At 51.0% G+C, this 24667-nt stretch overlaps 3 protein-coding genes across 5 annotated transcripts; all 3 read right to left on the minus strand.

Moving 5' to 3' along the window:
- Positions 1-189: 189 nt before the first annotated feature.
- Positions 190-9158, minus strand: ICAM5 (intercellular adhesion molecule 5). The gene is made up of 10 exons (XM_074260737.1): positions 7400-9158; positions 6567-6836; positions 5880-6200; positions 5346-5642; positions 4975-5229; positions 2317-2565; positions 1419-1679; positions 1111-1350; positions 750-1016; positions 190-656 (listed from the first exon to the last, which is right to left on the minus strand). Exons 1-10 carry the CDS (start codon positions 7479-7481, stop codon positions 382-384), a joined length of 2517 nt encoding a protein of 838 aa, XP_074116838.1. The 5' UTR covers positions 7482-9158; the 3' UTR covers positions 190-381.
- A 460-nt stretch (positions 9159-9618) lies between these two features.
- On the minus strand, positions 9619-12057 carry ICAM4 (intercellular adhesion molecule 4 (Landsteiner-Wiener blood group)). 2 transcript variants are annotated; one of them, XM_074260804.1, is made up of 4 exons: positions 11982-12057; positions 11109-11375; positions 10574-10888; positions 9619-10236 (listed from the first exon to the last, which is right to left on the minus strand). In XM_074260804.1, exons 1-4 carry the CDS (start codon positions 12043-12045, stop codon positions 10232-10234), a joined length of 651 nt encoding a protein of 216 aa, XP_074116905.1. In that variant the 5' UTR covers positions 12046-12057; the 3' UTR covers positions 9619-10231. The 2 variants fall into 2 exon arrangements, with proteins under 2 accessions (XP_074116905.1, XP_074116896.1); XM_074260795.1 differs by having other exon boundaries at positions 9619-10328.
- Positions 12058-14937: 2880 nt separating this feature from the next.
- On the minus strand, positions 14938-24269 carry ICAM1 (intercellular adhesion molecule 1). 2 transcript variants are annotated; one of them, XM_074260757.1, is made up of 6 exons: positions 24114-24269; positions 23195-23470; positions 18277-18612; positions 17662-17946; positions 17339-17581; positions 14938-15554 (listed from the first exon to the last, which is right to left on the minus strand). In XM_074260757.1, the coding sequence occupies exons 1-6, from the start codon at positions 24178-24180 to the stop codon at positions 15448-15450; spliced, it is 1314 nt and encodes a 437-aa protein (XP_074116858.1). In that variant the 5' UTR covers positions 24181-24269; the 3' UTR covers positions 14938-15447. The 2 variants fall into 2 exon arrangements, with proteins under 2 accessions (XP_074116858.1, XP_074116848.1); XM_074260747.1 differs by having other exon boundaries at positions 14938-15559.
- Between the last annotated feature and the right edge of the window lie 398 nt (positions 24270-24667).

Here is a 24667-nt window from a genome sequence, read left to right on the forward strand (position 1 = left end):
CCCCCGCCGCCCCCAACTTCCGCTGCTTTCTACCCCACCTGGCTGCCTTGGAAACACAGCAAAGACAGAAATAGAAACAGACTCACACTAAGAGGTAGACATAGAAACAGACTTCCCCACAGAAAAAGATGGACAGAAAGGGAGGTGCAGAGAAGGGGGGCGGGGAGAGGGTGGGCAGACACAGCTGACTTGAGTCATTTATAAAAAGTTTATTAAAGGATAGAAAAGGCAGGGGGCAGGAGGTGGGGGCTTCGAGGGGTCCTGGATCACAGCTGTCTTGGCACTCAGACTCCATAAATACATCAGTTAATAAATATGTGCAGGAGGGCTGCCCACCCGGCTGGGGACAAGGGTATGGGAAATCCTGCCCCAGGCAGGGGCTCACGTGGAGGTCAGCTGGATGGAGTACACCTCGGCCCCTCCCCCCTCGGCCTCAGCCCCGGTGCCCGAGGTGCCCGCGGTGCCCGTGCCCCCGCTGCCACCCCCAGCCCCGCTCCCGTTCAGACACACGGCTTCCCCGGAGCTCTCTGCCTCTTGCACGTTGTACTCTCCTTTCTTGCAGGCGGTGGACTGGAGGTAGTAGGAGAGGCCGCCCAGGCCAGCCAGCAGCAAGGCCCCTCCGGCCACTCCGCCCACGACAATCCACAGCCAGGGCCCTGCAGACAGCCAGGGAGGGGCCGGGTCACTGAGACGCATTCCTGGGGCCTATGGCCCTTCTCCGTGGGCTCCCCCCTCCCCAGGCTCCTTACCAGCCACGTGCACGGTGATCCGCAGGGCATGGCTGCCGTGGGGGTTGGTGGCGGCACACTCGTACACGCCCCCGTGGCTGCCCAGGGCGCCGGCCACGCTGAGGGTGCTGTTGTTGCCCGAAAGGCCGATGTTGGAGGCGCCCGGTGGCGTGCGCCAGCTGTACTGGGCTGGGGGGGAGCCTTCTGCCCGACAGGTCAGCGTGAAGTTGCCCCCAGGTTTCACACTGCCTGGGGGCACGGCCACCAGCTCCGCTACCAGGGGCCTGTCTAAAGGTGGAGAAGCCCCTTACCCCCAGTCGGACCTGGCCTGGGGCCCTCCCCCCTCCCCCGCCCCCAGCCCTTCCCAGCTCTGGTCACTCACACTCCACCCCAATGGTCACCATCCTGGTGTCTGAGCCGTGGCTGTTGGTAGCTACACAGTGGAAGGTCCCGGCATCCGCCCGGGAGACGCTGGGCTTCTCGGGCCGCCGGGGGCCCTCCCGGGAGCACCGGACGCTGGGAGGGGGGTTGCCCTGGGCCTCACACGTCAGCGCAGGCGCCCGGCTCCCCTCCAGCCACGTCTGGTGGCTGGGGCAGCTGGCCTCGTCCATCTGCGGTGGGGCTAGAGGGCAGCCGGATTAGCGTGATGGCACTGGTGAGCGCCCTTCCCCTGCCCGGGCCCCCACTTACATTCGGCCCGGATGGTGACGGTCTTGCTGGCCGAGCCTCGGCTGTTGGTGGCGTTGCAGTGGTAGAGCCCGGGGGCGGGGTCGTGCCCCAGGGGGGCGCCCCGGGAAGGGGAGAGCGTCTCCTCCTGGCTCAGGTTCCCAGCCCTGGCACACAGCACCTCCGGCTCTGGGTTCCCATCAGCCTCACAGGAGAACTGGTGGTCAGAGCCCTTGACCCAGGTCCAAGCACCGGGGCAGCCAACCTCCCGAAAACTGGGAGCATCTGCCCGGGACGAGAAAGCGTCAGGCCCCAAGGGGCTCCGGCCGCCCCCCCCCCAGGTCCTTCCCCTCTCCACTCACACTCCACAGTGACAGACATGTTTGTGGAGGCAGAGCCCCAAGGGCTTGTGGCCACACAGTGATAAGTGCCCTTGTGCTCCCTGGTGAATAGGAGCAGTCTGGCCCCAGAAGGGTGCAGGTCACAGTGGGCCTCGGGACCCCCAGAGCCCAGCAGCTCAGCACTTCCTCTGTCCCCTCAAGCCATGTCTGTTTCTCGGGCAACCTGACTGATCCAGGACTGGCCCATCTGGTAGCAGAGGGGAGGGCGTTGGGGGAGGGAAGGAAAGGTTCCCCCCACACTTTAGTTGTTGCCAAGTGGGGACTTTGAATGATGGGATGAAGTCATTGGGAAGTGACAGCAAAGTTTAAAAACCAAGAACCTCAATAAAACATTTTTCTGAAAATAGAAGGGTCCAGCCCTTCTCCTCTGCCGGACTGCGCCATCCCAACTGGCCAATGTCCAGCACTCTGGCCGTGCCCCCTGACCCTTTCCCCAGTCTCCGCCGCCCCTCTTGGGACGGGGGAGCCCTCCCTCCAGAGGGGCTGGGTGAGGGGAGGTACAATGGCCCCGTGTCACTCACACTCCACCACCACCGTCACATCCTTGGTTGTCTTGCCCACCAGGTTGGACGCTGTGCACTGGTAGGTGCCTGCATGATCCCTGCTGATGGGCAGGGGGAGGCCTAGAGGGATGGCCGGCCCCCCTTCTGGCCGGACGCATTCCACAACTGGGCTTGGATTCCCTGGGGCCCAGCACTGCAGGGTAGATTCCATCCCCTCCAACCACGTCCAGTTCCCCGGGCAGCCCGCCTCGTCCAATCGTGGCCCGTCTGGAGGGAAAAAGGGGAGTTCCCTGTCGGTTGTGCAAAGTTCAGGGCTGAATCTCAAAGTGGATCTGACTCAGTTCTACACAAAAGGCCTGGAGGCTCGCAAGTAAGAGACAAAATCAGCGTGAAGTGGTGAATCACAATTATAGTCTGGACTTTTCCTTTTTAAGATACCCAGGGGGTGAAATGATTTGACCTAAGGTCACAGGAATTAAAGTCTGGGGCAGAAGTGAGGTAGAGTCAGAGATCAGAAATCAAGAGAGGGGCAGTTAGGATCAGAGATTCTTTCTTTCCTCATTTCTCATAGATTTTACCTTTCTGGGACTTCTAACATTCAAGCCAAATGATCCCTTAGAACCACAACCAGGATTGTAAAAAGCCCAAGATGAGAATCACTTAAAAGAATTCAAAAAAGCCTAGAAAGAACACTTGGATGGAATATCGGTGGCTCATTTGAAAGATGTCAAATGGAAAAAAAGAAACTTGTTATAAAATCAAATGGACAGATTTTGGGTTGATGTGGGGAATGATTTCCCTAACTGAATTCTCCAAAAGTGGGATGGACTGTCTGAACGAATTCCCCTCTCCCACCCACCACCCCCAAACTGGAGCTCTTCCTCTAAGCAAAGCTTGGGATTAGCCACTTGGGCCAGGATGGGTTAAACTCAATGGTCTCTGGACTTGTACTCTGAGATTTTAAGATACTTGTCTGATTACTTTTCTTTAGTCCCTTTTGCTGGATCATTAGTCATATCACACTCCCAAAGCAATTGTATATTCCCTTAGTGATCTTTCATTCCCATGGAGTTAATGATTAGTTCTACTCAGATAATTTCCTATTTAATACACCCAACACATGTACACAATCCTCATCTGTCTCCTGAACTGACACCCTTCAGGGTCTTCTGGCTATTGTGTATCTCTATGGTTCATACCATTAACATACGGTTCTTACTCTATTCAGTGTGACCTGGTTTGCAGATCTGTTCTTAATGAGATGTTTAATTCCTCCCTCTGACACTCACTAGCTGTGTGAATGAGTACCTGTAGTAACTAACTAGCCTTTGTCAGACTCAAATGAAATCTTGTATGAAAAGCATTTTGCAACTTTGAAACATAAAAATCAAAGTAATTATTCTTGCTCCAAGCCCATCCTCCTTATTTGAGTTTGAAACCAGCTCCATCCTTCTAGTTACACTGACTAGTTAATTTGAAATCCTCTTTGATTCTTCCCTTCTTCCTCTCATATCTAATCATTTGCCAAGTCTTGGCAGATCCCAACTGTATGACAGCCTCCCCATCTGTTCTTTTCTTTGAATCCCTAGGACCATCATTTTATAGCACCCTTATTATTTTTCATCTGGGCTATCATAATAATAATTATAATAATTAGCATTAATATAGTGCAATGCACTTTACAAATATTATCTCTTTGATTTTCATAAAAAGCCTATGAGATAGATCCTATTATTATCCCCATTTTACAGATGAGGAAACTGAGCTAAATCAAGGTTCAGTGACTTGTCCAGGTTCACACAGCTATCTTAAGTCTGAAGCCAAATTGAATCTTCCTGACTGAAGTTTCAGCTCCTTAGCATTGCACCATCCAGCTGGGATAGTCTTCTAACCAGTCTCTTTACATCAAGGGGTCCTTCCAACTTTTAGCCTGTATTTCTGTGATGTCATCCACCTGCTCCTTATTGTCTCCAACAACTCATTCTAGCAATAAGAATCCTGCAGTCACCTCCCTCTGTCACACTCTTCCCCATCATGATCCCCAAATTCCAGTTTCTTCCCTTTTTGTGGGGGGGTGAGGCAATTGGGGTTAAGTGGCTTGCCCAGGGTCACACAGCTAATAAGCTGTTAAGTGTCTTAAGGCTGGATTTGAACTCAGGTCCTCATGACTTCAGAGCCCATGCTCTATTCATCTAGCTATCCCCTTTCTTCCTTTTTTCAGGGCTTAGATTATCTTCCTCCTTTTTGCCTATTCTTTCTTCTTTGATTCCCCGGTTAATTTTTTTTCTCCTCAAATTATATCCCTTTAGTTTATTTTCATGGAAGCTGTAGTTTGAACCCCTTTCCCCACCATTTTTGTTTGGAACCCCAGGACTTTTTACAGTTGAGTGCCTTGTTGGAAACAAGATTGTCCTGGCTCTATTCATGTTGCAGAACTTGCTTAGATGAGTTTTGACTCTTGTTATTGGGCTCAGGTCCAAAACCCTTCCTCCTTTTTATCTGTTTGTAATAAGTATTTCTGCTCAAAATGCCTTGAGAAGATACCTTGGTTGCTAGCTGGCAAGGTGATTCAATTACATTAAAAGGAGTCAGATTTGGATGTTAGGAAGAGCCTGTGGGAATATTGATCAGCCATCAGAGACAGGGGTTGAGGGATAGTGAAACAGGTGCACTCACATAGAACTTGGAGCTCCAGGCTTTGGTTCCGGCGAAGTATCTCTCCCTTCACCTCCAGGAGAGCTTCGCAGGTGAACACCCGCTCATCATCCTCTTCACTAGCAGTCAGTGTGAGCCAGGCTGGCTCCCCTGGGGGTGGTTCAGGAGCCCCATCCAGCCGCACCTGGGCACCTGGACGGGCTTCACAAGTCACATTCACAAAAGTGCCTTCCCTGACACTGGGTTCACTGGTTGTGAGGTTGGGTTGAGGAAAGCCTGGAGGAAGGGAAGCCATAGCTCATGAGTCCAGAGGTCAAGATCTTAGCTTCCCTCCCCAGCTTCCCCTTTAATCTCCTAAGGGCCAGCCCTTTCCCCTCCTGTCACCTCCTTACTATAGACTGTCAGGTTTCCTTGGGCCTTTCGATTCTGTCCTCCTAGAGTCACGGTACAGGTGAGTTCCTGGTCCCCCTCATCCTCAACTTCTTCCTCTTTCACAGTGAGAGTAGCCATAGCCGTTAGCTTGTCCCCATCCAGGATGATCCTGGGGCTTAACGTCTGGCTCCCTAGAGCCAGTTGTATGTGGGCTTCATCAGCAGGGAACAGCTTGTCCATCTCACAGCTCACCAGCTGCTCCCTGCCGAATTCCAGGAGCCTGGGGAATTTGAGGCTAGGAGGCCCTGGGGCCAAGTCTGTGAGGACAGAAAGAAATAAGGAAAGGAAAGCTAGCCCAGTGAAAGGGGAGGTGAGTGGACCTTGCTCTTCTGAAAGAGTTAGGGTCCAGGGTCAAAGGGGAAAATTGGGGCTGCACATGGGGTGAGCACAGACAAATTTAGCGTCATCCAACTCCGGAATCTTCCCAAGTTCTTCCCTGGAGCCAACAGCTCCCCTAATAGGGATCAGAAGCTAGCCCATTCCTTCCCACTCACCAAATGTGTGGAGTTCCTGTGGGGTGGAGCTGTTCTGAAGGAGCCCCAGTCCGTGGGGCCTCAGATCCAGTTCAGCAAGGCAAGAGAAGTTGGCTCCGTGGTCTTCCTTTCGGGCAGTGGCCGTGTACGTGGCCATAGCGCCCCTGGCTCTTGGAGATTCTCCTGGGAACCTCCGCCTGCTCAGTTCCTGGGCTCCTCGAAGCAGAGTGACAGAAAGGCTACTCCGGGGTCCAGCTCCCGGAACCCTGCAGCTTAGAGTGAAGTTTTCACCCACAGGTAACCAGGCAGGCAGTGGCTCCAGTTCCACTCGATCTGGTCGTTCTATGGGCACAGGGGCGTAAGGAATGGGAATGGAAGGGGAGAGGGAATAGAAAGAAATGTGAGATGGAGAGGAGAAAGGTACAAAAGAGCCCGGTGAAAGGCTGGAAGAAGGAGGGGGATGCCGAGTCGGAATGGAGAAGGGCACAAGGACACGGAAGACAGAGAAGATGGAGAGAGGGGAACTCCCGAGAAGAAAGGGGGCTAAGGGGTTGAAGGAGCATGGGAGATGGCAAGGGGCTCGGGGACACCAGGTGTATTGGAGAGTTCCGTGGAGGTGAAGATGGGTGCGGGGAAAGTGGAAGGAAGGATGGAATCGACGGGGGGAGGACTGCAGAGGGTCCGCTTCCCCCTTCCACCGTCACTCACGGTAAGTGAGGATCGTCCCACGCGCCTGAAGGGTCCGGCGGGCGCAGCGGAAGAAGCAGATGGGATGAGCTTCAGGCTCACGGATGTCCACCAGCTGGCGGGCAAGCCAGCGCAGCCCCCTCTGCGTTCCGTTCCTCCTGAGCGAGGTCTCCAGCCCGCCCCGCTCGGGGCGGGGGCAGTTGGTGCTACAGTTCAGCCACAGCGAGCCCCCTCGCTCCACGAGTGCGGACCGGGGCTGCAGGTCTGCCCAGTATGGCTCTTGCGCCGCCCCTACGTGGGGACCAGGTTGCCCTCAGGGAGGTACCGGTCTGGGACCCGAGACGGTTGGCTTTCTGAAAGCCATCCTAGCTCAGCGCCTCCTCTCCCGCTCCAGTGATCCCAGGAATCCCCCACCCCCAATTCTAATCATTCTCCAGGGACGCGCAGCTCCCGGGGACGGAGCAGAACCCCGGGCCCAGGATTTCTGGCATTCCTATGCCTCTGGGCTCTTTGGAAGTGAACGAGAAATCTCGAGTCTCACTTTCCTCCTGATCCTTCAAGTAATGTCAAGAGCTTCGGGACTCGGTAAAAATGAGAGGAACGTCGGAGATCCTTGGCCCCCCAAGCCGCGTGTCGCGGGGGCGGGCGGGAGCGCGCACGGCCCGGGGTGGGGGATGGAGCGAGTTTGGGGGCCTAAGCGGAATGGGCTATCATTCACTTCTTTCCTGGCTGGCTGAGGTGGTGAGGTCGACAGTGAGACGGATCGCAGCTCCACGGGGAATCAGCTGCTTCTGCGAGTCGGGGATACCTACCCCTGTCCAGGTCCTACAGGCGTGGGATGGGGTGACTCTTACCTGAGATGGCAAGCAGTCCCAGACAGAGGGACCCCACAAGGGCGAGCAGTGCCCGGAGCAGCAGCGGCTGAGAGAAGGTCATTGCCGGCGGAGCCGGAGCGCGGAGAAGCGGAGATGGAGAGGGTGAGGAAGAGGACGAGAGGGAGAAACGGGGAGGACGGCTTGCCTGGGCTCGGCGCGGCGGGGCGGGGCAGGGTGTGGAGGAGGCCAAGTTGCGCTTGGGGATTGGTTTAACGTTGGTAACTTGGTATCCAAGGAGGAGGAGGAGGCAGAGGCAGAGGCGGCTGGAAGGAGAGGAGAGAGAAGAGAGGAGAGGACAGGAGAGGAAGGAGAGAGGAGAGGAGCAGGAGAGCAGGATCGAGGCTCAGAAGCGTGAGGAAGCAAGAAACGAGAGACCCTCAGGCACCTGGAGCATCCTTGGCTCGTTATCACCGGAGCTTACCAGTCTTGCACATAGTAGGTGCGTAATAAATGCTTGCTGAATTGAATTAAATTGAGCCACGGGAACCTTCCCAGCGGCCTGCGCTGCTGGGGATCAGGGCTGGTTTTCTCGGCCCTGCACCCAGCCGTCCCCACCGAGCCTCGCTCACCCAGGCCAAGGTGCCACAGCGCCAGAAGAATAGCCACTGGGCCTCCAAGTCCGGGCGCGTGGGGGCGGGAAGTAGGTGTGAACTGCGACGCCTCAGCCGAGGGTTTCTGGAACCCACACGCGTCAGCTCAGTCCCGCCCGCGGGGAGGAGACTACTCTGATCTCCCGGGCACCGAGAAAGAGAGGACGGGGCTCCGACACCACCGGAGCCTCTCCACTGGAATCGGGAAACGCGCCGGCTGAGAGTGGCGCTAACCTCGCGCTTCCTTCCCCAGCTGTGAGGGCACAAAAAGCCTTCCTAAGGCCCCGCCCCCATCCCGGCCACGGCTTCCCTGCGAGGAGTTGGGGGGAGGGTGGGGGGACGCAGCTCCGCGAACGATCCCTGGGGAACGGGTCTGGACACATTCGAACGCAGGAGACAGAGGCAGGCCCGCCGCTGACGACTTCTGCGATGCTGAGACCGGGCGGAGCGATGGGTGTGGCGGGGCAGGGCTGAGGGGGAGCAGGGGAAGAGCGGGAAGGGGATTTCATGGTGGTCCCGCTCTCCGCCGTCTCCGGAATCCCAAATGTCGGGAGCGCGTCTCTTCCCCTTTCCCAGCTCCACCCCTCCTTCGCCGAAGAGAGGCTTCTCCCGATCACGCTAGCTTAGGAGAGTCAAGGACCGTTGTTCTCAGCGCCCCCGCGCACAAACGCGAAAAGGGGGGGTGGGAGGCAGAGCCCAGTTGCCTCTGGATACAGCCGAGTATTGCGTGCGTGTGTGTGCGTGTGCCGGAGTGTGCACGAGCGCATGTGTACAGTGCGCATCGGGTCGTGGAAACCTCAATTAGGGGCTTTTCGTTAGTGTCCGGATTTACCAAGCGTGGGGAGACAAGCGTGGGCCTTCTTGTGTGCGGGAGCCGAGAATGTGTCTGTCTGAGCAGAACCTGAGCTCGGTACACGAGGGAACCCACGCGTTATGGACCTACCTGGGCCCTGGCTAGGCGCAGCCCCCTCCTCTGTCCTCACCTAGCCCTCCGCGCAAACCATAGAGCTTGTGGGCTCGTAAACCGGCCAATCAGATCTGTTCCGCCCGCGGGAGCCGAGCCAATTGGGTCCCAGGGTCTGGTCCGTAAGCCGATGGCCCTCTGAACCGCTAGCCCCCCGTGTGGCCTCAGTCCCTCCCCGCTCGACTCCGCCTTCTCCGCCTACTGCTTCGCTTCGATAAGGCGCCTGGGGTGGGGAGAGCAGCCGGTTATGGGGGCCAAATGGGGAGCAGCCTCTGTGGCACCGCGCTGGGGTTTCTTCGAGGCCCCGCCCGCTCCGGCACCCCCAGGCAATAGACTCGAACTGTCACGCTGGCTTCCCCCACCCCCGATCTTCCGTTCCCAACCCGGGGTGATTGGGGACCTTGAGGCGCCGGCGGACCTGGGCTTATTCAGACCCCTGGGCCTCCTGCTCTAAATCCGGAGACCGGAAGCCGGTAGTCTAGAGTCTACCTTGTGAAAGATGTGGGGGTGACGCATCTGGCTACGGACTATGGTCTTGAGCTCCGCCAGTGTGCTAGGAGCGGAGGCGGGGGGGCAGAAAGGCGAGCTGATTTAGCTCAAGCATTCCTATAGTCTTCAAGGTTTAAGAAGAACCCAGTGAGGTCGGGATTATTCTCATTTTTTAGGAGGAAAAACCATGGCTCAATAATTTGCTCAAGATCACACAGCTATAGCAACATATAGATCTGGGCCCGCCCAGGTGCCTTCCCCCTCCGCCGGGTCGATCACCCGAGTCCTCCGAGTCCTTTGCTGCTCCAAGAGCCCAGGCCTGTCGCTAGGCTGGAACTTGGAGACCAGAAGAGCCAATTTCGTTTCCTTAAACTTAAGCTGGTAGGGCCAGCTGGCTGGGGATCCAAGGGAGGGCCGGAGGAGGAGCATCCTTTCCAGTTTGTTAGGAGTCCAATGAGGTCAAAGGCACTGTTTGGGGCTCTGCTTTCTGCCGTTAACTGTCGCTTCTTCTTCTTCTTTTTTTTTTTTTTTTTTTTTTTCCTGAGGCTGGGGTTAAGTGACTTGCCCAGGGTCACACAGCTAGGAGATGTTAAGTGTCTGAGATCACATTTGAACTCGGGTCCTCCTGAATTCAGGGCTGGTGCTCTATCCACTGCGCCACCTAGCTGCCCCCTATGTCCAGTCGCTTCTTGCTGTCAACGTCCCAAACACCTTCTCAGCTGGGACTCCACCTGGGGGAGGCCAGCGGCTTTTGGCTGCAGCTGGCCCCTAGGCTGCAAGAGGAACACACCTGAAGCGGTGAGAAGCAGGAGCCCGGCCAGGGCTGCTAACGAGGCCCAGGCTACCACCAGAGACAGCGGGTTCTCTGCACAAAAGAGGAAGGAAGGGAAGGGAGGTGAGGTCAGGGAGCCCACTTTTCCTTCCTTCCTGGTATCTTCCTGCCTTTTCTCTTCTCCCAGTACCTCCTGTTCTTTCCTGCCCAGTCTCCTTCTCCAGGTGATGGAGGCAGTGAGGAATGACTCCCTAATTGCAACAATCAGGACCTCCCTGGTTATGAAATCATGGGAACATTGGTTCATGGGCTCCTGCTTCTGCCTGCTCGGACCTTACCTCGGAAGTGGAGCTTCACGGGCTTGGAGCTTCGAGTGATCAGGACGCCATTTAGGTTAAGTTGTGCATGGCAGGACATGAGCTGCCCTATGTCCTGGAGGCGGGCTTGGAGTTTGAAGGTCCAGGTCACATTGGCCGAGTCAAGGCGGTAACCGGATCCAGCTAAACTAATGGACCTCAGGACTCTGCCCCCAAGGCTCAGAATCATAGTTAGCTTCTCCAGAGGGAAGACAAAGGACGCATAACATCGGGACTCGTACTCGGTGCCCAAGTCCAGGAGGGGTGGCTCTTCCAAGACCACAGTACGTGGGGGGCCTGGGGAAAGGGAGAGGCAGGGTGGAGATGGACTGCTTTGATCACTCACATCCTCTCTGAGCCCCAGAGCCCTCCCAACACTCAGAAGCTGGAAGCTAGAGACCCCTGGGGCCCCACATGTGCCGTGGCCTAGCCAGCTCCAGCCCACAACCACCAGGGAGGCTCCAGGGTCTCAATCCCGGAGTCCTCCAGAGCCAGGGTGCTGACCCCTTCCACTCACTGTAGGCCTTGATTGTGGCAGTGGCCTCCTGGGTTTCTCCAGAGCACGTGAAGAAGCATCGGATTGTTGAATCCCACGCCCTCACATCCAGCATCTGGAAAGCAGCCCATCCTGGTCCTGCCTCCTTTTTGCCCTGAGTCAGTGAAGTGATCAGTCCCCAGGCTTCTGGCTGGGCACAGCTTGTGCTGCAGTTAATCCAAAGGGAACTGCCAGGGGGTACACTCACCTCTTGGGGCAAGACTTGAACCCAGAAGGGCCCATGGTCCTCTGTGGAGGGAGCAATGCAGAGAGGGTCAATTTTCTGAGATCCCAGGCACCTGGACTTTCTCTCCCTTGATCCCATCTTTCCAAACCAATCTTGGTCTTTTCTAAGGCCATATTAGAGCTCAGAAATGCTCTGGGGTCCCTAGCAAAGAAGGCACTGAAGGAAGCAGCCCCTTAGGAAGTAAGGGGGTGAGACAGGAGAGACCGGCCTTTGGAATACTCCTAACCAGTCAGCCAGATATACCCATAGACACAGAACACTCCCAGTGAGAAGTGGGGAGAAGAGAGAAATGAAGAGGTGGAGTTTGGGGAGGAGGGCCACCAGGCTTTCATTCCCCTCCCCACCTTACACACCCACCATCCACACAATCCAGTCCATTACCTTCTCCAGGAGTCCTGAGAAAGAAGTTACAGAGTGAAGGATTCAGACTTCTACTTATAATCTCTCATCTTAACTCTTGTAGTCCCCCCCCCCCCCCCCCCCCCCGCCAACCTCAGCATCTAGGGGACTCCTGGGGAAGGTGTCTGTTAAAGTTCCAGATCAGACTCAGGTTACTGGCCTCCTATCTGTGTCCTATCCAGCCACCTTACTCCCCTTCAGTTTCTCACCTTGGCCACCACCAGCGGCAGCCAGCAGCGGGATCAGTAAGGCAAGACGGGAGGGTGCCTTCATGGCGAGGATCCCGGTACTGAGGGCCTCTCGGAAGGCACAGAGATAAGGTCACAGGCAGCCCCACCCTGGCCCTCTGAGGCCCTCTATGTTAAGAGCCAGCAGGAGGGATCAGTCACCCTCTCCCCCACCCCCTGACAGAGTTTGTCAGAAGGGGCTGCATCCATGTATACCCCTCTTCCAACCTCCTATCCTGGCCATTGAGCCAGATAAGCCAGAACAGGGTCCAGGAGTTCTGGGGGAGGGGCAAGTATGGACGAGGATCTTTGGACATATGATAGGAAGTTAGGAAGTGATGGTGGAGGTGGGGAAGGGGGAATGCAGAATGAAGGCTGGTCTTCCTCTTAGAAGAGGAGATAGCAAAGGGCCTTGAGGAACAGGAATGCTTTACCCCTCTCCTAGGTGTAATAAAATAAAATGTTTACTTAAAAAATAAGAGTTGGTATAAAAGGGAGAAGGGAAGGTAATGGGAGAGGAAGAGTTTGGGAAGTTGAAGCAGCAAAGAAGAAAGGAAAGGACTACTGAAGATATTAAAGGTAAGCCATGAATTAAAGTTCTTCCCAAAAGGGGACTAGGAAGTAGATATTTGTCCTCTAAGAGACATAATAGATATCCCATGTGCCAGAGAGTATTCAGTGTCAGAGGAAGAAGTCATATCCAACTACCTTCCCTGCCTTTTTCAATCAGGTTTTTAGGTTGGTAGAGCTTTTATAGGACTACTGTAGGTATATAGTTTTAGCAAAGGGTTTTGAGAAAGTCATGATATTCTCATGAATGAAAAAAAAAAAAAAAGATTTTAGGTCAGACTGGAGCTCTCAAGCTTTCTCAGTTCATTGTTTTCTGCGTACTATGTCCCTGTGTACTGTCTCAGAAACTTTTTAATAGTAATTCTCCACCCCCCAAAATAACCAAAGTCCTATTGCCAAAAATTTTAAATATTCTGTACTATGTCTCTGTGAGTTTACTCTAGCACCAAGCTAGAAATGTTTGAAAATGGAGAGCTAGGCAATTGTAAAAATTAAGTGGCTTTAGGGCTCCTTGAATGGGATGACCCAAAAGTCAGTGATTAATGGCTCCATACCTATTCAGAAGTGGCCTTTAAAGCAAAGGGTCTCAGGATTCCATATTTGACCAGTTCTATTTAGCATTTTTATCTGTGACTTAAATAAAGACCTTTATTTAAGCTTATAAAATTTTGGGCCCTTTTATGAAATTTATACATGAAACAAAGCTAGAGTAAGAGCTGAGACATTGGATGCAAGAGAATTCTAAAAAAAAGTCTTGACAGTTTGAACCTCCCAACAAAATCTAATAAAATGAAATTGAAAGTCTTAAGCTCAATTAGGGAGTGAGACTAATGCTGTCCTTCGACATACCAGGCTATTGTGTTCATTTCTGGATGCTTCATTTTGGGAAACACATTAGCAAGCCAGCCATGTGACTTTTTTGTTTTTGAGATAGCAGCTCCCAATTTCCCTAGGACTGGATATACAACAGCCATTCATGGCTCTGCATGGAACCATTAACCTGTTTTTCTCAATCTGGGCAGCTTCAGTCTTCCATAGGCAACCTGATAGTCCCCTACTCCTCAGGCTTACCATTATCGGTCCTCATTCATCATTCCTTTGTTTCTCATTTACTTCAGCTGTTGAAGTTCAGAACTCAAGCAATCCCCCAACCCCATCCTCTAGTAGCAAGGATGGCAGATGCAGGACACCATGCTTAGCAAGAAATTTTTTTAAGAACTGGAAATGTTCAACTTGAAGAAAAGAAGGTGAGGGAAAGTGTGACTAATAGGTGCTTTCGATTCATTAAAGAGAATCATATGATTAGTGACCGTTCTGCTTGCTCCCAGAGGGTAGAACAAAGAGAAATAAGTAAATATTAAAGGTCAAGGAGCTCAGTGTCAGGAAGAAGTGCTTTAGGAGAGCTGGCCCAGAGTAGTTAAATAGGCCACTTTAGGAGAATGGAATTTCCCCTTAATGGAACGTTTCTGTGTATGTGTGAGAGAGAGACAGACAGACAGAGGCAGAGGGAGGAAGGGAGGAAGAAGGATAGAGTGAATGTGTGAATGTTTCAGGGCTTGTGCATGTATGAGCAGGCATTGTGTGACCCTCACTGCCAGAGGTAATTCATTGTCTGGGAGGCTCTGAGGAAGGTGTGGGACCTGACCACCAACCTGAAGGTCTCCAGAGCTGTGGACCTCATTGTTGGGTGCCCGTGAAACCTGGACAGTCTGCCAGCGTCAGGCCAGGATACTGAATGGCTTCCATCTGAATTGCCTTAGGGAGATTCTGAAGGTGGGAGAAGGTACTGGACCCTGAGGTCCTTTCTGGAACAAAACTGCCTGCCATTCCAGCTGGACTGGGCACATTGTTCAAATGCCAAACGAACACTTACCAAAAAGACTGGTAATGGAGCGCTCACCCAGGGCAAGCACCCACAAAGACAGCCAAAAAAAATGGATACAAAGACCCTCTCAAGAAAGTTAGAACTGATCGTGTGACATGGGAGACACTGGCACGGGACACACCTCCCAGCACGGTGTAACCTCCAGAGAAAGGGCTGTGCTTTACAAGCGAAGCACAACTGAACTAGTTCAGAAAAAACTCAAGATGGGCCAAGTTAGAGAGTCTGCCTTCACTGGGACTAATTGTGTCCAACCTGTGACAGAACATCCCCAGCTCAGAGAGTCCAGACTGGCTACAGTCCGAAACCTTAACTCAATTCAAGCCTAGTGATGTCATTTTGGTCCTTTTGAGAATGAATCAACCAATCTACGACAATCTGTGATACCCACTCTGCCCTTCGGATGCTTTTGCTTCCCACCAAGCCCAAGGTCAGGTTGGGGAGCAGGAGACAAGTGTTTGGTTGCCCCAGAAGTAGAGTCAGAGACATTGGTCACGTTTTATTGGGAGGAGTAGAAAAGACCACAAGCTATGGGCCAGAACACCCATCTCTGCCTTATTCCACCTTTTCCCCTCTTTCCAGCTCCAAGTACTCAGCTAGTGTTTACCCTTCTGTGCTGGCCAAAGCCCAGGGCTCCACAGGAGCCTTCTTATGTTCCAGATCACTGGGTCCAAGGGATCAGTAGTCAGCCACATTCTTTTCAGCCCCACAATTCTCCTCACTTCAGCTCCCCATCCCCTCAGCTTGGTTGTGTGGCTCCAAAGGGACTGCCCTCAAGTCCGGAGGTGAGGTAAGCTCTCATGCTGTGCTGACAGCCAGGAAGAACTCAGGCGGCTGCCCGGCCCGGTCTTCAGGCTTTTGGGGGCCAACTCTGGGGCGCTCCAAAAAAGTGCTTGTGCAGGGAAGGGTGGGACCCCTCTCTAGGGGCAGAGTTTGGCCTCTGGCTTGATCAGCTGCATGGCTCTAGCCTCCTGTGCCTTCTTCAGTTCATAACTCCTAATTCGCCGCTGCCGGTAATAGATGTATCCCATGATGCTCAGGAGACTCAGAGCCACCACGCTGACCAGTATGCCGACGAGAACTGGCGTCAGGTCCGTTTCTTCCTGGACTGGAAGGAAGGAGAGCTCAATGAGTATCCCATTGCCCTATCTAACTCAAGACTCTCAAATTGGACAGGACTGCAGAGCAAATCCCATCGCATCCCTCCAAGGGGAAGACCCTTATTAAAGTTTCCTAAATTCTTTAGATTCAGACACTCCCAGTGATGGTGAATATGAATTCACCACTGAGGCAGCCCATTCTTTTTTTTTTAATAAATTTTTTTGACAGTATATATGCATGAGTAATTTTTTTATAACATTATCCCTTGTATTCATTTTTCCAAATTATCCCCTCCCTCCCTCTATTCCCTCCCCCCGATGACAGGCAATCCCATACATTTTACATGTGTTACAGTATAACCCAGATACAATATATGTGTGTAAATCCCATTTTCTTGTTGCACATTAAGTATTAGATTCCGAAGGTATAAGTAACCTGGGTAGATAGACAGTAGTGCTAACAATTTACATTCACTTCCCAGTGTTCCTTCTCTGGGTGTAGTTATTTCTGTCCATCATTGATCAACTGGAAGTGAATTGGATCTTCTTTATGTTGAAGATATCCACTTCCATCAGAATACATCCTCATACAGCATTGAAGTGTACAGCGATCTTCTGGTTCTGCTCATTTCACTCAGCATCAGTTGATGTAAGTCTCTCCAAACCTCTCTGTATTCCTCCTGCTGGTCATTTCTTACAGAGCAATAATACTCCATAGCCTTCATATACCATAATTTACCCAACCATTCTCCAACTGATGGACATCCATTCATCTTCCAGTTTCTAGCCACTACAAAAAGGGCTGCCACAACATTTTGACACATACAGGTCCCTTTCCCTTCTTTAGTATTTCTTTGGGATATAAGCCCAATAGCAGCAATGCTGGATCAAAGGGTATGCACAGTTTGATAACTTTTTAGCCCATTCTATTTTAAGGAAAGTTTTTTTTTTTGTTTGTTTGTTTTTAGATTAAATCTTCTCTGTTGCTTTCTCCTCATCCCTACCTCATTTGGCTCCAGACAGAACAAGTGTAATTTTATCACATTTTAGTCCTAGAGATAGTAGAATAGTTACATATTTTTAAACTTTTTTATTTTGAAAATATTCACATAGTTTTCAACATTCACCCTTGCAAAACTTTGTGTTCCAATTTTTAAAAAAATAATTAAAAGATAAAATTAAAATGTTGTGCCCATTCATCTATTTTACTGAACAGTGATTTATCTAGAAACTATAGGGGTCTGTCTTCATCCATGGGAAAAGGGGAAAAAACGTAGCTTTCCTGCCTTCTAGGAGATGAAATTCATCTTGTTCTCAGTTCCCTCGGAGTAAGGCCCTACTCCCAAACTTGATCCACCCTTCCCTCCCTCCCAGGTCAGCTCCCTGGTCACTCACTTTGCACAACCCCCGACACAGACTTGTTTGCTTCTCCCAGTGAGTTGTTAGCAGTGCAGAGGTAAGTACCATTGAGGGTCCGTGTGACCCACTGGGGTACCCCAACTAGTATCTCCCCCTGTTTGTTTTCTAGGACACATTTCACAGTGGGGGCTGGATTTCCTCTGGCTGTGCATTCTAGGGTCTGTTCAGTCTCCTCTGGCCAGATCCAGTTTCCTGTGCATTCCTCATCCAGCTTTAGGGGGACTGGATACCGGGATGGTTAGTGCCAGCTGCCCCTCCCCCCGTTCACACATACACTGAATTTCTCTGAACAGTCAAAGGCAGAAGTGAGAGGGCAGCACCTTTGCCACAAAGAGAGAAGGGGTCAGAGGGTGGGAGCCTTCACTCACCTGAGAAGTTTAGTTTCAGGGTTTTCTTCTTGGTGAGTTTCTCTCCCCGCAGTTCCAGGACGGCGTAGCAGGTGAACACGCGCCCGTTGTCCTTCTCCTGGACTATCAGGGATAGCCTATCAGTTTCATTAGGTGGTGCTCCCTCAATCACGGCCCTGGCTGGAAAGTCGGCCTGGCAGCTCAAGTTCACCAGACTTCCCTTCTTGATGGGCTCACTGGCCGTAAAATGAGGCTCTGATAAGTCTGGAGGAGAGGAAGCCTGGATTGTGATCCCCGCCCCCTCCAAGCTGACCACCCCGCCCAGCCTCCGTCTCCATCCTTACAGTAGACAGTCACATTTTCTGATATCTGCCTGGTTTCATTTCCCAGTGTCACCCTGCAGGTCAGCTCTTGATCGCCCTCCTCCTCGGCCGTGATTGTGGCTGTGACCCTCAGCAGGTCGCCTTGTTGGGTAGTGCTATTTGGAGCCAGGCTCTGCCCTCTCCAGAACAGTTGTATGTGAGCTCTCTCCACTGGGAACAGCTTGTCCATATCACAGCTCACCTGCTTCTCGGTCCCAGCTTCCAGGACTGGAGAGGCCATAAGGTTCGGAGGCTTTGAAGTTATTTCTTAGAGGAAAAGAGGAAGAGGGAGGAAGAAAAGATAGAGTCCAATCGGTAGGGAAAGGAAAGTCAGCCTCCCTTAGGGAAAGGATGATTTCCTTCAGGGAAGTGCTAGATAGGAGGACCCCATGGGCTAAAATTGAGGTGGGTAAATCAACTGAAGAGGGAAAATTCTGAAGGAGGAGGGAGAAGGGAATGGCCACTTAATAAACAGCAATTATGTATCAACACTGTGCACATTCATATTGATAAGTGTCTGTAATCCTCCCAGGGCCCTTATTGCTTTCCCCCCACCCAGTCCCCAAGTCTACCCTTCAGCCCCCCACAATCCCTCACCATAAGTGTAGAACTTCAGGGGGGCTGAGCTGCTCTCATAAAGCTCCAACCCCCTTGGCTGAAGGTCCAGCTCAGCGCGGCAGAAGAAGCTGGTCTCGTTACCCTGCCTCCTGGCTGTGATGGGGAATTCCACAGTAGCTGTATCAAGGGTATTTTCTGGGACAGGCTGCCTGCTTATCACCTGGGTCCCCCGAAGCAGCACCATCGACAGGTTCTGCCGAGGTCTCCCACCGGCCACACGGCAGCTTAAAGTGAGGTTCCAGCCCACGGGGATCAAGGAGTCAGAAGGGTGCTCCTGAGAGGGCTCCAGATTCAGCTCCAGATTCTTTGGCGGCTCTGCGGGGCAGGGAAAGAACTAGGAATAGGCGAGTGGGAAGAGCCACTAGCTGGTTATTAGCCCACACTTCCCAGAGAGTGGGGCAGGAGCTGCCCAGGCTTTGGGCACTGCCATCTGCCCACTCTGCCCTTGTGGGCCAAAGAAGGCCTCTCCCTGAGCTGACTCTGCCATCCACCCTCCTCCAGGAGGCTGATGGAGAGGGGAGCCAGCCTACCACCGGGAGCTTCATTCTGCCATGAGTTTGCTCATGTTCCTTATCTCTGATGGGCACGATGGCCAGCCATGATTCTAAAGGACTAAGGATAGATAATGCTGACCAACTTCTGACCAAGAAGTGAAAGACTATTCAGAATGAGACACTGTTTTGGACATGACCCATGTGGGAAATGGTTTAATTTGCTTATGAATGGGAGTTACAAGGGTCATGGTCAGAGAGCCAACAAAGGGAAATTAAGTTCTGGATGTGATTTTTACTAACAGAGATAAATAGGATGCCGGAAGTGGAAATGATAGAAACTTTGAAGGGAAAATAAGCACAATATCTTAAAATTTATAATAGATAGAAGAAAACAAGACATAGTTTGACTTGCAGCCTTGATCTGGAGAAAACAAATTTCCAAGGCTTCAGGTAGGATCCCATGGACTAAAATCTTAACTGGGTAAATCAACTGAGGAGGGGTGAGTAACTCTCAAGAATAAAATTCTGAAGAGAGAGGGAGAAGGAATAGCCACTTATTAAGCAGTAATTATGTGCATATTCATAAATATTATGTCATTTAATCCTCTCAACAACCTTGGTAAGTGGGTGCTTGTATTATCTCCTTTTTGCAGTTGAGGAAACTGAGGTAGAAAGATTTTAAGTGACTTGTTTAGGGTCATACAGTTAATAAGTGTGCAAGCTAATATCAGAACTCCATTCACTTCAATAACTAGAGACCTCTAGGCAACTGTGAAGACACAAAAAGAAACAGTTTAATGAGGAGGAAAAATACAAGTTGATTAAGAAGATCAGTATGGCTATGTGGGAGCTCATCAATGAGAATTTTTAAAAGTTATATACTGAAGATGGGAACAAGAGAAAGTAATGGAAGGTGAATGCAAAAGTATGGCCCAGTCCTGGAACAATAACAGCCAGAAAATGAGCTGAGGCAAGAGAAGTCAGTGCTGGGGAATGTCATTGGAGGAAAGAGGAAGACAAAAAAATTAAAGGAGGGATAAATCAGGTCAACATTACACACAGAATAGATTAAAAAAAAATGACAGCCAAGAGAAGATTGAGCCATGCTATTCATTTTTTTGCTCATTTTTTCTGCTTAGAAGAATGACCTTTGGAGATGAACAATTTTCAGATAATGAAATTAAAGCCATCTATAGTCATATGAAAAAATGTTCTAAACCCCTATTGATTAAAAAAATGCAAATTAAAACAATTCTGATATACTATCTCACATTTCTCTGATTGGCTAAGAAGACAAGAAAAGATTATGATAAATGTTGGAGGAGATGTGGGAAAACTAGGACACTAATGCATTGTTGGTAGAGTTGTGAAATGATCCAACAATTCTGGATAGTAATCTGGAACAACGTCCAAAGGAGCATAAAACTGTGCATACCATTTGACTCAACAGTGCCATAACTGGGTCCATATCCCAAGGAAATCATAAAGGAGGGAAAAGAACCTATGTGCACAAAAATATTTGTTGCAGCTCTTTTTGTGGTAGCAAAGAACTGGAAAATGAGTAGATGTGTATCATTTGGGGAATGGTTGAACAAGTTGTGGTATATGAAGGTAATGGAATAGTATTTTCTATAAAAAATGAACAAGCTGATTTTAGAAAGACCTGGAAAGATTGACATGAACTGATGCTGACTGAAACAAACAGAACCAGGAATGTTGAACACAATAACAGCAAGAATGTGTGATGATCAAATGTAAAAGACTTGATTCTTCCTAGTGGCTCAGTAATTCAAAGCAATCCCAATAGACTTTGGATAGAAAATGTCATCTGCATCCAGAAAAAGAACTAAGGAAACTGAATGTAATAAACACATATTATGTTCACTTCTTCTTCTTCTTTTTTTTTTTTTTTGTTTTGTTTTGTTATTTTTTTTAATCACTTCCATGGTTTTTCCCTTTTACTCTAATTTTTCTCTCCCAACATGATTCATAAAGCAACAAGTTAAAAATAAATAAATAAAAAGACCTTTGGATTGGAAAAGAAGAAACACGAATGACTAAAGGACGTTAATACCCAGGATAAAAAGGAGATAGCAAGAAAGTCCCTAATGGTACTTTCTGATACATTCATCCCTTACTGAAAGAAGTGGTGGATGCCATTGCTCAGAAATTGTCAGGGATATGCTAATGAACAGAGAATAAGTAAAGATTCAGAGGACTAGAAAAAAACAGCTTCTCAATTTTCAAAAAAAAAAAGAGAGCCGAGGCAATTAAGTGTTGGAGTGATAGAACTCTGCTCCTGAAATCAGAATCTGAATTCACATCTGGTCTTAGACACTAGTGTGTGACCCTGGCAAGTCACTTAACACCAATTGTTCCCCTCCCCCCAAAGAAGAGGGCATTGCTCATATAGAAATATGCTTTGCATTGCTGCATATTTCTAATGGTATTGTATTGTTTTCTTGATGACTAGGATGAAGGATAGAAAGGGGAGTGATTTTGAAACTAGAAACAAAATAAAATTGAATTTTAAAAAGGGAAGAGAAATAAAACTTGCAAACTACAGGGAATAAAACTTGCTAACTTTAGGCCAGTGAGGCCCTGAAGAGGAAATGAGAAAATGAACTTTTCTCCTTTTGCTAAGGGGTAGGGAACTATAGATGTAGAGCACTACATATATTGTAGTCTCGGTTGATAGATTGATTTTGCAGAATTGCTTTCCTTTTTTTTTTTTTTTTTTTTTTTTAATTTGTTCTTATTATATTGACATACTGGATGAAAGGAAGGGATGCACTTGCAGATTTACTGGATTTAAAACAACAACAAAATAAGCTTGGTTTCAATTCCTGGCAAAAATTTTTAGAGGTGGAAGCTGTAGTTAATGTCAGCATAGTTTTATCAAGGATAGGTCATGGTCCATTTGGGGGAAGGCTTATAAACCTGGGGTTATGTGTTCTAATTTGCAAAGGGTTAAAAATAGTTCGTGGTATTCTTTTTTTTTTTAATTTAAATTTTTTTATTATAGCTTTTTATTAACAAGATATATGCATGGGTAATTTTTCCAATACTTACCCTTGCAAAAACTTCTGTTCCCGACTTTTCTCCTCCTTCCCCCACCCCCACCCCTAGCTGGCAGGTAGTAATAGTACTCCTGTAGAATAGAGAGTTTGGTGGTTGGAATTTCCTTCTCTGAGAATTCCCTACACTCATGAAATCACTGTTCCAAACTCTATCCTAATCCCTATTCTTGTGGGGAAGAGGGAGAAACAAGCTAGGTTAGGTAAACACTTCTGGACAAAGGGAATCTAGTACCTGAGGAGATTTCGACAGAGTTGCACTGAAGACTACAATTTTGGTTTCAGTTCCGACAGGAAGGTGGAAGGTGCCAGAAGCAGGGCCTAGCCTGATTCATAGTACAATCTGACCTTTACAGCCTTTTAAGTTGGCTCTGACCTAGGCCCAGATTCTCTTGCAGAAGAGTCATAAAGTACACTCTCAGTCAAGGCTATGGGGCAGACCACCAAAGGAAAATTTGCACGAGTTCCCTAACTGGTTTTTCGTCTGCATTCTCCCTCTTCCTCTTCTCTCCTCTTTGCTCCATTCTATTTTTCATATGACTTTCTTCCCCATAAAGAATAAAAATAAAAATCCTGGTAATATCACTGCTCTGTTCAAAAACCTTCTACTGTTACCCATTAAATAAACCCCTAGCCTCTCACACTGCTCCGCAGGCCCTCTGTCCTAAGGTGCATGCGGCTCGCACCCACCAGATCGTAACTCGCTTTGCATTTAGTAAAGCGCTAGGAAGGGACTGTTTTATCTCAAATTGTGTCTTCCCGGGACCAGCACCAGGTTCTGCAGACGCTCCGTGTTACAGAGGATGCAGCGGGGGCTTGAAGAGCCGGGGGAGCAGCCGCAGCCCTTTCCGGGGTAGCTGGCTTCAGAATCTGTGGGAACCCACGCGGTCTCTCAGGAGAGAGGCGCAGTTCTCCCCTCCGGACTGGGCTGTTCCCAACCCCCGACCGCTCTAGCTGGGCCCGGCTCCTCCCGCGGCAGCCTGCCTATCACACTGCAGGATCTGCCTCGGTTTCAAGTTCAGGCAGCGAGCTCCCCGAGGGCAGGACCCTGCTCCAACTAGTCCCTTTCCTTCTCGTCTCCCTCTGAGCCTTAATCGGTAGCATCAAGTGTTTGTTCTGTTGAAGTGAATTCCTAGGCGAGGATGCAGGCGACGCGGTATTTGTTTGCCGGCCAAACCCAGCCTTTCCTTCCCGCTACTCACCCGCGCTCCCATCCTCCAGAGGTAAGCTCCCCGCCCTTCCCCGACACTGAGTGTACGCGCCCCCCACCCCTACCTGGCCGGCGTAGCCCGTGCGGAGCCCTAGCCCCCACCCCCCGCCGCTCACCGAAGACCACGATGTTAGCCCGCGTGATGCCCTGGCTCTTTCCCGGACAGTTGTTAACAAAGCAGAGCGGACTGCTGTCCTGGGTCACGTTGCTCAGCCTGAAGGCTTTCCAGTTGGTCCCCGAGCTCTCCACGTTCTTCACCAGCCTGGTCTCCAGGCCGATGGTGGGGGAATCGGCGCAGTCGGTGCTGCAGTTCACAGTCACTGAAGTCCCCGCCAGGATCACGGGGTTTGGGGGATCCACCCAGACCTGGAGCTTGGGGTTCTCCTGGGCTCCTGCAAGGACACACCGCGAGTCCCGAGGCTGGCCCTGGAAACGGAGTCGCTTCTATCCCTTCACAATCTACACCCCCGCTTCGAGTCGGTCTCCCAGGAACGATCTCCGGAGATTTGACGGGAACTCCCCCCGGGTTGCCCCACCCCAAGCCTGGGCGCTTTTGACTCTGTTAGCACTTCCCCGAGGGGAACCCAGCGCTGGAATTCCCCCGCCATGGGGAGCATAGACTTCTCCCCTGGGAGAGGACGGGAGGGGGAGACGCAGGCTTCTGGAGAGAAAAAGGTTCTCGGGGGAAGGGGGCTGGCACCCGAGGCACAGGGCCCCCTCCCGGACCATCCTCGGACTCCCCCTCCCGCCCTAACCCCCTCCTCGGAGTCTAAGGTCAGCGAGCGGAGGGACTTTTTCACTCCTTTCTACCCTACCTGCCACCTTCAGGTGTTTCAGAAGTTTCTCAAGTTCCTTCCCACCCTCAATTCTGACCCATAGCAGTCATTGCAGCTTCGGGACTAGATGCCAGCCCAGGGCAACTAAGGAGAGTGCCTCTTCCTCCAGGCAGCTCTCCTGTTGGTCTCTCCCCAGGCAAAGCTAGTGGTCCGAAACAGGGCTGGGGGGAGGGGGGCTAACCAAGACCGAGGGTCTCACCTGAAGATGGGAGTAGGGACAGGAGCAAGAGCGCGGGAAGAGCGGGAAGGGGCCTGAGGATCCCCATGTTGGCGCGCGAGTCAGGACCGGAGTCTGCGGGGAGGGCTGAATGCGAAGCCGAAACGCGGGGCTCCTTTTATGATCTCCCTGGGTGACTAGGGGCCGGACTGGAGAGAGGGAGGGGGGAAGGCGGTCCTGCTTTCCCGGAAACCTCACGCTTTCCCCTCCAGAATAAGTTGCCCGGTATTTCCGGATGGGGGGGAGTATTTGGAGGTATGAGGGGGAGCGCGTAGGGGATCAGTACCTCCCAGATCTGGAGTTTCCAAAGTAAAGCAAACAATGTTTACGGGTCACCGGGGAAGAGTGTGTGTGGGGTCGTCTAGGGGCCAGAGAGGGGTCCGGCGGCGAGTTTTGAGGGTGGAGTCATATCCTGCAGAAAAGATACTTAGACACCTCTACCTTTAGAAAATTGAGGATCCGGCAAATGTATAGGTAACGTTATTATTTTTTAATCGACTAAGATTTTCGAATGTGTTTGGGCCACTTGAAATGTA

Source organism: Sminthopsis crassicaudata, chromosome 1 (assembly GCF_048593235.1).
Source record: "Sminthopsis crassicaudata isolate SCR6 chromosome 1, ASM4859323v1, whole genome shotgun sequence".
Lineage (NCBI taxonomy): Eukaryota > Metazoa > Chordata > Mammalia > Dasyuromorphia > Dasyuridae > Sminthopsis > Sminthopsis crassicaudata.